Genomic DNA, 13069 nt, shown 5'->3' on the forward strand with positions numbered 1-13069 from the left:
CATTACTCATGAGCAAACCCTTCATCTATCCATGCATAATGTGAACTTGTGATCATTACTTCATAGGATTCCAATTATCCGAGAAGTATGATTTTAAAAATATATGACTTAATCTTTATCACGTGTTGCATGATTTGGTTTTTAAATTGGATTACCCACTATTAAAATATTACGAGAGAATTTTAATATCCAGAACACGGGTACATATGTCATATGTTATACACAAGCAGCAGAACACTTGAAAAAAAAAAAAAAAAAAAAACTTTCCCTCCACTTATATTACATATATATGGTGTACTACATCGTGTTCCGGACATATTGAGTTTTATCTCGTAATTTAACTCTAGTCGCTTGTATTTAAGGAGGGTAGGAGCCCAAATTATACATATCCTTTAACATTCTTCTCTTATAATTTCTGAGTAGCACCCATCAAAACTGTTCATAAACATGGTTCTGCATGGTAAAATTGGGACTGAAATAGAAATCAAGGCACCAGCTGACAAGTTGTACAACATGTTCAAGAGCGCCCACCTCATCCCAAACATCTCTAATACCCATATCAAAGGAGTTGATGTGCATGAAGGAGACTGGGAAACACACGGCTCTGTTAAGATTTGGAAATATGAACTAGGTACCGCTACTTAATTCAATTTTCCTGTTTAATCATTCACTTTATATGTTTGTATACCTTAATAGATGTGCTCAGATCATCATACGTTCATAGCATGAGTTTCAATGTTTATAGCTTTTTTGTAGAAATTATGATTTATTGTAGCAAAAACAAAGTCGAGATAGAACAATTGTAGAAATCATGTATTTACCATATATGAACTCTTATATATTTCAATGCTTCCTTCAATTTTTGCTTTAGACACTAACAGTCATATACAGTAAATACATGTTTCCTAAATAAGTCGTATTGCCCCCTTGTTGCTACAGTGGAAACAAGATCGTAATAAGAGAGGGTGAGAAAGTTTATATATTTTGTTGTTACGAAATTAACCATGAATGCATGCATGCATATATATAGGGGACCATGTCGGGATATTCAAGGAAAAGGTGGAGCTAGACGATGAGAACAGGGCCGCAACTCTGAAAGGATTGGAAGGAGAAGTGTTCAAGTATTATAAGAGCTTCAAGGGTGTCTATAAATTCACTCAAAAAGATGAAGGCACCTGCATTGCCAACCTGTGGATCGAATACGAGAAACTGAATGAGAATGTTGAAGCTCCAGATAGATATGTCGGTTTGATGGTTAAACTCGTCCAGGATCTTGATGCTCACCTTCTGGGAGCATAAATTAATTAAGGGACTTTTAGATATAGGTCAAAAAACCATATGTCATATGCAACGGTAGAGGGTTCAATTATATGTAATCATGCATGCATATGTTCATCAATGCGTACCTACTTAAATAAAATGCTTTTCTTAATTGGGTTTGTGTGTATTGTAAAAGATGTACGAAGGATGTCATATATGACAATGTGATGTAATAGATTGTGGTTGTCGATCACATCTATAAAATAAAATGTGGTGTACTCTATAATATTTGTCCAATATTTTTTTTTTCAACTTACTTATAAGTTTATATAAGATTTCTCCTCCCATCAATGTAAGATTCATCCTCAATACACTCCCTCACGTGTGGCGAATTTTTAAGCCTAACACGTGGACAACACAAAGGGGTGACATGGAGAGCGCGTGGTCGTTCGGCTTCACGGGACAACCTGCTCTGATACTATGAAAAAATTTGAGGTTAAACTATAAAACCAATTGGCAATATGAAGAGTAGCCCAACTTACTTATAAGTCCATGCAAGATCCCTCCTCCCATCAGTGTGGGATTCATTCTCAATATTATATATATAACTTTTTTTTAGTACAAAAGATTCTACACTAATGCACTTAATTAAGACACTCTATATTTAAAGACTCATTTTCCGATCCATTAAAGATTTACTCTGATATCATTTTTTTTATATAACTTTTGACAATCGTGTTCTTCGTCAGGCTGTAGTCTCACTATTAATTATACAATGAATTTTGAGTTTTTCTTTCGACAGTTGTCCAGCATTCATCCTGGTTAATTATACAGCTTTTAAACATGGGGAGTTATTTTTCCTTGATAAAAATAGTAGGGCAAGGGAGTTGGTGATGACTTCTCAACAAAAGAACGAACGCAATGCCTGAATTTTCATACATCCAGAAGGAAAAAAAAATGTGGTAGTTGAATAAAAGTATAATATTGCAAACAAAAAAAAACCAGTGATTAGTTATTGAAATCTAATGATATCAATATTAGCACCCTAATATTATTGATCCAAATCAGGTTCTTAATCGAACCTAAAGTGATTCCGTACGTTTGTCTTATATATTTCTTTTAAAGAGACTTTGGATCCAGTCCCTAGCCAATAACATTATTGACTAAGCCCTTTATAGTATTCAATTTTTTTTTTTATCAAAGTTCCATGATTTTGTACACCTCATTATTGCTATTAATATGTATTTTCATATGTTTGATATTAATTACTTGACATGTTATGGGATTTAAAATCCCATATTATATAGCATATAAATTAAAAATGATTACAATAAAAAAAATGTGACATCCCGTCCCGGGATTATTAGAACGCACTTGTGAAATTACATATTTGCCCCTAGTTCGTTTTCGTCACGTTTATTGGTTGTTTTGTGTGTTGTGGCATGTGTTGGGCCACACACACACCTGCACATCCACTGTCTCTCTCTACCCTTTCTCTGTCTCTGTCTCTCATCTCTCTCTCCCTTCCCGTTCTCACCCTATTACGTACGGACAAACCCATAACCCACCAAATCCTCACAGATCGAAGAAACTAAGGGTATCATTGGACTCGTGAGGTCGAGGCGAGCACAGCCATACCATTTTCAGGTAGGAACTCTAACGTTTTCACGTCGTTTCGACAATGGCAGTTTTGAGCACTGTTCATGCAAGATTAATCTAGTTAGTTTTTGGACTTTTGAAGCTTGTAGTTGTGTTGGTGAGGTCCCAAGGAGCTTGGGAGTACATCGTTGGACGGGTTTGGACGTCGGAACCAATAACTGTAAGTTTGGCCGAATTTTCATGTTTTTGAAAAGTTTGTTTCCGTTGTTTTTAGGCCCTAAAACTTGTCCAACGTGGTAGATTATGTTTAGGGCTTCATTTTGGTATAAATTACGTGAAAAATGGTTGAAAAACGAAGGAGAATAGTGAGTTTAAACTTTTCTCAGTTTTCCGGCGACCGGAGTCCGGCGAGGGTAGGCCGGAGAAGAAACAGGAATATTCTGTTAAGTTTAACGGAATATTCCTAACGGCAGTAACGGTATCCAGTTAAGTTTAACGGAATATTCCGGAATTTTAACGGAATATTCCTGACGGCGTCAGTTGACACCGTCAGTGTGCATGGCACGTGGCCGCGCGTGGGGGTGCGTAGGTCCGTGCCTATTTTGGCGCGCGTGGGGTCCAAATTTTTTTTTAAAAATATGGTTGTGATCCTGAGGTTGTGTAGAGCACGTTGGTATATTCATTTGTCCAATTTGAGCAATGTATGAGAAGTTATTACGAGAAGTTGGTTATGTGCTTTAAAGTTAATGTTTTTATAGCTATTTCACATATAGGTGACACGTACCCCGAGGACGAGCTTGCACACGCGAGGCAGGGGGGCTACGACCCTTCTACATACCAGTGAGTGGGCTTTTGGTTTTCCGTATATACCTATATACTATATTTTCCCAGAACTTGAATAAATGTTTATTCATTATGCCATGCATTACATTATCGTTTTTCGTGCATCGTTGGGTACGTTATTAGTTGCATATATTTATACATATGCATATTGGGTGCTGTGGACGCACAGGTAAGTGCCAGGTAAGCGTTGTGCATGTTTATGTTTCAGTAATGGTTTGAGATAGTTAGAGAGCTCATAACCTGCACCCCCGATGTTAGTGCTCCCGCCCGTGGCCAGGGCACAGTCCTTCACGTGATGTTCACCTCCCGCACCTTATGCTTACCTTGGATTCAAGGTAGGTGCACAGGCCTGTCGTACAGACCACTTTAGGTGGTTCCGACTCGTAGGTGACCCGCGATTATTCGCCCAGTCTTCACGTGATCGTAGCACTTGTTTACACCCAGGCCTGTCGTACAGACCACTTTAGGTGGTTCCGACTCGTGGGCAGGTTTAGATATTGAGATTGAGATTTGAGCTCTAGATGCAGCCGTACAGGTCACGTTAGGTGACTCCGGCTGCCAGATTACATGATATTGATATGTTTATACCTGGGCACTTGCATATCGTTATGAGATTTTGGCATGGCATATTCTCGAGCATGATTGATATACCTTTGAGCATATTTGGCATATGTATTATGTGTATATATTTTCTGGGAAGTATACAGGTTTTACGGCGAGGGGTTAGAAAGTATTTTATAAATGGTTTTCGAAAGCTTTGTTTTTGCCCACTCACACTTTTGTTTTGCGCCCCTCCAGGTTCTAGTTGAGTAGCAGTTCCGGTGGTTTCCCAGAGGGCTTGTTCGGCACTTCTGACAGACACCTATCATTGTAGGGTCACCTTCGGGTGAACTATTGTCGCTAACTCTTCTTTTGGACTGCTGTTGTCTGGCTCTGAAATTGTGACTCACACGCTAGTACTTATTTAGTACTTTGTATGTTAGTTTAGTTTTTTAACTATTCGTACTTACGTTATTACTTTATTAGCTTCCGCACGTGCACATGGCTACGTCACCTTAGTGTGACGGCCAGCACGCTCCGATCTCGGTCGGGGTGTGTCAGTTTGGTATCAGAGCCTAGGTTTGGCAGTCCTGTGTCCTTGTGAGTATTCTAATGATTTTGGTGTCTTCTGTCAGAATTATGCCGCCTCGTCGGGAACCCCGTCGCTCTTCGGAGCCTAGTTTCCCCGATATTACTCAGTTGGGGGAAGCTTTTGCTACAGCCCTTCAGTCAGTGATGCGCCCTCCCCAGAGGACTCCTCTGGAGACTATGTACAATCTGAAGTTGGATAAATTTAAGGGTAGTGAGGGGCATGAGGGCGCAGAGCGCTGGCTAGAACACATAGAGAAGACTTTCCGTGTGCTGCATAATCAGGGGAACCTTCCTATGGAGAGGTGGGTCGAGACGACCTCGTGGTTTCTGGATACGGAGTCGGCAGCTTGGTAGGAGCAGGAGCTTCGTAGGTTGACTCCAGATCAGATGACAGATTGGAATGTTTTTACGGATTTGTTCAAGAGAAGGTATGTGCCCCCTGAGTACATTGACCGTAAGAAGCAGGAATTTACCGAGCTAAAACAGCGGAAGATGTCGGCGAATGAGTACTATCGCAAGTTTACGGACTTGTCTCGTTACCATCCTGATGTCACTGGTAATCCGGCGGAGATGCTTCGTCTTTTCCGTTTGGGCACCAGGAAGAAGTGGCGTTCTATGGCGTCTACTGTCCACAGCGAGACTTACCGGGACTTCTATGAGATACTGTTGAGGATCGAGGACTCTGAGAATATGTCGAGCGACACTGATGAAGAGAAGGACAGCAACCAGAAGAAAGATGACAAAGGCAAAGGTCAGGCATCGCTCGGGCTCCGTCAGACTCAGAACTTCAAGAGGGGTGGTGCTAGCTCGAGTTCTTCGAGTGGTGGCTTCAGTGCCACTGGACAGGGTCGTGGAGGTAGATTTTCTGGTGGCGCTACAGGCCAGAGGCAGGGCGATGGTGGTCGAGGCAGAGCCCCTATTTGCCGCAGGTGTAACAACCGGCATTTCGGTGAGTGTAGACGTGGTAGCAACGGTTGCTTCACATGTGGACAGGTGGGACATAGAGCGGCGAATTGTCCCCAGGGTCAGCAGCAGCAGAAACCACAGTAGACCTTTATGCCACCACCTGCACCACTCCAGCAGATCCAGGGTCCTAGTAGTTACGGCCAGACGGGTCGAGGTGGTGCTTACCACTATCAGGGTGATGCTGTCCCTTATGCTCCGGGGCAGTATCAGTATCCCCAGGATCCCTATTCCCAGGGTGACTATCCTCAGTATTCGGGCGGCTATATGCCGTATCCTCCAGCTCCAGCGGGTGGTTCTCAGTGGTATCAGGGAGGACAGTATCAGCAGGGGGAGATTGCCACTAGCAGTGCAAGGTCTTCGAGACAGTTGGGTCAGCCCAATCAGGGGCGTGGTGCTCAGGGACGCGGTGTTCAGGCGAGTAGAGGCCGCGGCGGATGTCAGCAGGGACAGGGGCGTCTTCACAATATTTCTCTGCAGGACGCTCAGAACAACCCAGACTTGATTATGGGTACGTTAAATATTCTTGGTTGTTTTGCTAGAGTCTTAATCGATTGTGGGGCTACACATTCCGTAATTTCTCATACATTTGCTCAAATGACGCAACCTCGCCCCACACCTCTAGGGTATGATTTAGAGTTTGTTATGCCTAGAGGAGAGAGTTGCGTTGTAGATTGTGTGTACCCAGGATGTCCAGTGATCGTAGAGGGTGTTGCTCTGTCAGCCGATCTTATCCCGTTAGATATTGTGGACTTTGATGTGATTCTGGGCACGGATTGGTTACATTTCTATCGTGCCAACATTGACTGTTACGGGAAAGTAGTTACGTTTCACCGACCTGGACTACCTGTGGTTACTTTTGTTGGTGAGCAGAGTGGGGTGAGATATGGCATTATTTCGGCTCTGCGAGCGAAAAAGTTGTTGTCTAAAGGTTGTCAGGGGTACCTAGCTCATGTGGTGTTAGATGAGGCTGTTCCTGGCAGAGTGGAGGATGTGAGAGTGGTCAGACACTTCCCTGATGTTTTTCCCGAGGATTTACCTGGTTTACCCCCAGATCGAGATGTGGAGTTCACTATTGAGTTGATTCCAGGTACTAATCCTATTTCTTTAACTCCTTATCGTATGGCTCCCGCGGAGTTAAGGGAATTGAAAGTTCAGTTGCAGGAGTTAGTGGATAAGGGATTTATTCAGCCTAGTACTTCGCCTTGGGGCGCTCCAGTTTTGTTTGTGAGGAAGAAGGATGGAACTTTGAGGCTGTGTATCGATTACAGGCAATTGAATCGGGTGACGATTAAAAACCGTTATCCATTGCCCCGTATTGACGATTTGTTCGATCAGCTGAGAGGTGCTTGTGTGTTCTCTAAGATAGACTTGAGGTCTGGTTACTATCAGTTGAAGATCAGTAGGGATGATGTCCCTAAGACGACATTCAGGACTCGTTATGGTCATTACGAGTTTCTGGTTATGCCATTTGGGTTGACGAATGCACCAGCCGCCTTCATGGATTTGATGAACCGGGTGTTCCAGCCTTACTTGGATAGATTTGTCATCGTCTTCATTGACGATATTCTGGTGTATTCTAAGTCGAAAGCGGAACATGTTCGACATCTTACTTTGGTGTTGAAGAGGTTGAGGGAACACCAGCTATATGCTAAGTTTAGCAAGTGCCAGTTCTGGTTAGATCAAGTCGCCTTCTTGGGACACATCATTTCTGCTCAGGGTATTCTGGTTGACCCCCAGAAGGTGGCAGCTGTGGAGAGTTGGGAGCAACCACAAACCGTCACCGAGGTGAGAAGTTTCCTTGGTTTGGCTGGGTATTATCGGAGATTCGTTAAGGATTTTTCAGTGATTGCCTTGCCACTGACGAGGTTAACGAGGAAGGATGTTAAATTTGAGTGGGATGATAAGTGTGAGCAGAGTTTCCAGCAGTTGAAGCATTGTCTCACTCATGCACCTGTTTTGGCACTCCCAGACGATAGTGGTGATTTCGAGGTTTATAGCGATGCTTCCTTGAATGGTCTGGGATGTGTATTGATGCAGCATGGTAGGGTGATTGCTTATGCTTCGCGGCAGTTGAAATCTCATGAGTTGAATTACCCTACACATGATTTGGAGTTGGCTGCTATCATTTTTGCGTTGAAGTTGTGGAGACACTATCTTTACGGAGAGAAGTGCAGGATCTTTACAGATCACAAGAGCCTCCAATATCTTTTTACTCAGAGGGAGCTTAATCTTCGTCAGCGGAGGTGGTTGGAGTTGCTCAGTGATTACGATTGCACGATTGATTATCATCATGGTCGTGCGAACGTAGTGGCTGATACACTTAGCAGGAAGTCTCATGGTCGTATCAATGCGTTGTATGCGAGTCATGTTCCTCTTTTGGTGGACTTGCGTGCTACGGGAGTAAGGCTAGAAGCCGAAGATCGAGAAGTGGCGCTACTTGCTAATTTCCAAGTTAGGCCAATTCTTATTGATCGGGTGCTTGAAGTGCAGGTAGCCGATCAGGAGACTCAAGAACTTATTCAAGCTCGAGAGCAAGGAAGGAGGTGAGACCTCAGAGTTCATGATTCGGATGGCATGTTGATGCTAGAGGGTAGAATGTTCGTGCCTAATAGTGTGGAGTTGAAGAAAGAAATTCTTGATGAAGCACATATCTCGGCTTACGCCATGCATCCAGGAGCTACCAAAATGTATCATACCATTCGACCATTTTATTATTGGCCGGGTATGAAGAGGGAGATAGCCGAGTAGGTGAGCATATGTGCTGTTTGTCAGCAAGTTAAAGCAGAAAGAAAGAAGCCGTTTGGGTTGTTGCAGCCGCTTCCCGTTCCAGAGTGGAAATGGGAACATATCACTATGGATTTTGTGTACAAGCTCCCGCGTACACATAATGGCTTTGACGGCATTTGGGTGATCGTCAATCGGCTCACTAAATCGGCACATTTTATTCCAGTGAGAGAGAAGTATTCTTTGAGCCGTTTAGCGGAGTTGTTTATCTCGAAGGTGGTGAAGTATCATGGTGTCCCAGTGAGTATTGTCTCGGATCGTGATCCACGATTCACATCGAAGTTTTGGGTGGCTTTTCAGGAAGCTTTGGGCACGAGACTACTTTACAGTACGGCATATCATCCACAGACAGACGGACAGTCAGAGAGAACTATTCAGACTTTGGAGGATATGCTGCGAGCTTCGGTGTTGCAATTTGGTGATGCTTGGCACCAGCGGTTAGATCTGATGGAATTTGCCTACAACAACAGTTTTCATTCGAGCATTGGTATGGCGCCATTTGAGGCCTTGTATGGCAGAGCTTGTCGTACACCGTTGTGTTGGTCAGAGGTTGGAGAAAGAGTTTTAGTGGGTCCAGAGATTGTCGAGGAGATTACTCAGAATGTTCAGGTAATTAAGTCTAACCTGAAAGCAGCTCAAGACAGGCAAAAGAGTCTAGCGGATCGGCATGCTACGGACAGAGTGTATGAGGTCGGAGATTGGGTATTTTTGAAGCTTTCACCGTGGAGAGGTGTTGTGCGATTCGGAAAGAAGGGGAAGTTGAGCCCCAGGTACATCGGACCATACATGGTCACAGAACGAGTTGGTGAGGTAGCTTACAGGTTGGAGTTACCTCCGGAGTTGGCTAGAGTGCATAATGTTTTTCACGTGTCTATGCTCTGACACTATGTTGCTGATCCATCTCACGTGATACCTCCTCAACCGTTAGAGATTAATCCGGATTTGACGTATGACGAAGAACCGGTGACGATCATCGATTGGAAAGAGAAGGTTCTGAGGAACAAGACGGTGAACTTAGTGAAGGTTTTGTGGAGGAACCATTCAGTTGAGGAAGCTACGTGGGAGACAGAAGACCGGATGAGGGATTTGTATCCTCGTTTGTTCTTTGGCCACTAGGGGTTGCTGCTTGTTGTTTTGAATTTCGGGACGAAATTCTATTAAGGTGGGAAGGTTGTGACATCCCGTCCCGGGATTATTAGAACGCACTTGTGAAATTACATATTTGCCCCTAGTTCATTTTCGTCACGTTTATTGGTTGTTTTGTGTGTTGTGGCATGTGTTGGGCCACACACACACCTGCACATCCACTGTCTCTCTCTACCCTTTCTCTGTCTCTGTCTCTCATCTCTCTCTCCCTTCCCGTTCTCACCTTATTACGTACGGACAAACCCATAACCCACCAAATCCTCACAGATCGAAGAAACTAAGGGTATCATTGGACTCGTGAGGTCGAGGCGAGCACAGCCATACCATTTTCAGGTAGGAACTCTAACGTTTTCACGTCGTTTCGACAATGGCAGTTTTGAGCACTGTTCATGCAAGATTAATCTAGTTAGTTTTTGGACTTTTGAAGCTTGTAGTTGTGTTGGTGAGGTCCCAAGGAGCTTGGGAGTACATCGTTGGACGGGTTTGGACGTCGGAACCAAGAACTGTAAGTTTGGCCGAATTTTCATGTTTTTGAAAAGTTTGTTTCCGTTGTTTTTAGGCCCTAAAACTTGTCCAACGTGGTAGATTATGTTTAGGGCTTCATTTTGGTATAAATTACGTGAAAAATGGTTGAAAAACGAAGGAGAATAGTGAGTTTAAACTTTTCTCAGTTTTCCGGCGACCGGAGTCCGGCGAGGGTAGGCCGGAGAAGAAACAGGAATATTCCGTTAAGTTTAACGGAATATTCCTAACGGCAGTAACGGTATCCAGTTAAGTTTAACGGAATATTCCGGAATTTTAACGGAATATTCCTGACGGCGTCAGTTGACACCGTCAGTGTGCATGGCACGTGGCCGCGCGTGGGGGCGCGTAGGTCCGTGCCTATTTTGGCGCGTGGGGGCGCGTGTGGGGTCCAAATTTTTTTAAAAAAATATGGTTGTGATCCTGAGGTTGTGTAGAGCACGTTGGTATATTCATTTGTCCAATTTGAGCAATGTATGATAAGTTATTACGAGAAGTTGGTTATGTGCTTTAAAGTTAATGTTTTTTATAGCTATTTCGCATATAAGTGACACGTACCCCGAGGACGAGCGTGCACACGCGAGGCAGGGGGGCTACGACCCTTCTACATACCAGTGAGTGGGCTTTTGGTTTTCTGTATATACCTATATACTATATTTTCCCAGAACTTGAATAAATGTTTATTCATTATGCCATGCATTACATTATCGTTTTTCGTGCATCGTTGGGTACGTTATTAGTTGCATATATTTATACATATGCATATTGGGTGCTGTGGACGCACAGGTAAGTGCCAGGTAAGCGTTGTGCATGTTTATGTTTCAGTAATGGTTTGAGATAGTTAGAGAGCTCATAACCTGCACCCCCGGTGTTAGTGCTCCCGCCCGTGGCCAGGGCACAGTCCTTCACGTGATGTTCACCTCCCGCACCTTATGCTTACCTTGGATTCAAGGTAGGTGCACAGGCCTGTTGTACAGACCACTTTAGGTGGTTCCGACTCGTAGGTGACCCGCGATTATTCGCCCAGTCTTCACGTGATCGTAGCACTTGTTTACACCCAGGCCTGTCGTACAGACCACTTTAGGTGGTTCCGACTCGTGGGCAGGTTTAGATATTAAGATTGAGATTTGAGCTCTAGATGCAGCCGTACAGGTCACGTTAGGTGACTCCGGCTGCCAGATTACATGATATTGATATGTTTATACCTGGGCACTTGCATATTGTTATGAGATTTTGGCATGGCATATTCTCGAGCATGATTGATATACCTTTGAGCATATTTGGCATATGTATTATGTGTATATATTTTCTGGGAAGTATACAGGTTTTACGGCGAGGGGTTAGAAAGTATTTTATAAATGGTTTTCGAAAGCTTTGTTTTTGCCCACTCACACTTTTGTTTTGCGCCCCTCCAGGTTCTAGTTGAGTAGCAGTTCCGGTGGTTTCCCAGAGGGCTTGTTCGGCACTTCTGACAGACACCTATCATTGTAGGGTTACCTTCGGGTGAACTATTGTCGCTAACTCTTCTTTTGGACTGCTGTTGTCTGGCTCTGAAATTGTGACTCACACGCTAGTACTTATTTAGTACTTTGTATGTTAGTTTAGTTTTTTAACTATTCGTACTTACGTTATTACTTTATTAGCTTCCGCACGTGCACATGGCTACGTCACCTTAGTGTGACGGCCAGCACGCTCCGATCTCGGTCGGGGTGTGTCAAAAAAACTCAAAAATTTTGATTGAATAAATAGATAAAAATAGGTAACAATATACCTTTGAAATAATAAATGTCAAACAAATGTACCCATAGTGTTAAAAAAATTGAAAAGGGGTACATTTTATTATAAATATGTACACATTCTTAACAAAAAATAAATAGATTTTAAATAAAAATGGTACATTTACTAAAAAAAAAAAAAAAAAAAAAAGGGTACATTTTACATATAACAAAGTGGTACATTTATAAAGAAAAAAAAAAGGAGTTTTAATGAAATATGAGTACACTATAAATGAATTATGAGTATAAATAAAAATTTAAAAATTATGGACACAAAATGAAATTAATATATGGGTACAAATTAAAATTAAAAAGAAAATTGATACAAATTAAAAAAGGGTTGCCAATTAAAAATGGTACAAACTAAAAATAGATACAAAGTTTAATGATAAATATAAATGTATCAAATGTAATGTTTCTAATACTAATTGAATATATTTCAAAAATAAAATTTAATTATGTTGATATATAAATAATTTATAACAAAAATAATGATGTTCATTAAAAGTTAGGACCTTAATAAAAAAATAAGATTTTAATCAATGTAATAGAAAAAAGAAGAATGAGAACTTAATTTCTCATTTTCTTTATCTGAATTTTTTTTAATAAACGAATGTTTTTCATGTGATCGTTCGAAGCACTGCTTTTTCAAAGTTATAGCACAAATTAATATTGCATAATTTAACTGTAGCAGTAAAGGGGTTCCCTTAAGTTTTCTTTAGAACAGGCCTTGTACGCATTGTTGAGTACCATCCCAACTGATCATAAACATGACTCTGCACGGACAGAGATTGAAATTAAGGCACCTGCTGAGAAGTTCTACAATATCTTCAAGAGCCAGTCTCGCCACACGTCCCAAAAATTTATTCTGGCAGTATCCAGGGAGTTCATGTGCATGAAGGAGACTGGGAAACTCATGGCTCGATCTATCCAAAGTTGGAATTACAGTATACGTGCATAATATATGTGCTTATTTGAATATTCTTTTTAAATGAATGAAAGCGCTTTTGATGAAAATATTTTTAGAACCAATTTTTAGTAAA

General features: G+C 42.1%; 1 protein-coding gene across 1 annotated transcript; it reads left to right on the forward strand.

The window, feature by feature from the left end:
• The first annotated feature begins 414 nt into the window (after positions 1-414).
• Positions 415-1528, forward strand: LOC137732423 (MLP-like protein 328). Its single transcript, XM_068471732.1, has 2 exons — positions 415-631; positions 1031-1528. The coding sequence occupies exons 1-2, from the start codon at positions 448-450 to the stop codon at positions 1297-1299; spliced, it is 453 nt and encodes a 150-aa protein (XP_068327833.1). The 5' UTR covers positions 415-447; the 3' UTR covers positions 1300-1528.
• The last annotated feature ends 11541 nt before the right edge of the window (positions 1529-13069 follow it).

Source organism: Pyrus communis, chromosome 4 (assembly GCF_963583255.1).
Source record: "Pyrus communis chromosome 4, drPyrComm1.1, whole genome shotgun sequence".
Taxonomy (NCBI): Eukaryota; Viridiplantae; Streptophyta; class Magnoliopsida; order Rosales; family Rosaceae; genus Pyrus; species Pyrus communis.

Coding starts and splice junctions, on each gene's coding strand:
- LOC137732423 (XM_068471732.1), top strand. CDS start 448: ATGGTTCTGCATGGTAAAATTGGGACTGAAATAGAAATCAAGGCACCA. Junction 632..1,030: donor GATTTGGAAATATGAACTAG/GTACCGCTACTT, acceptor GCATATATATAG/GGGACCATGTCGGGATATTC.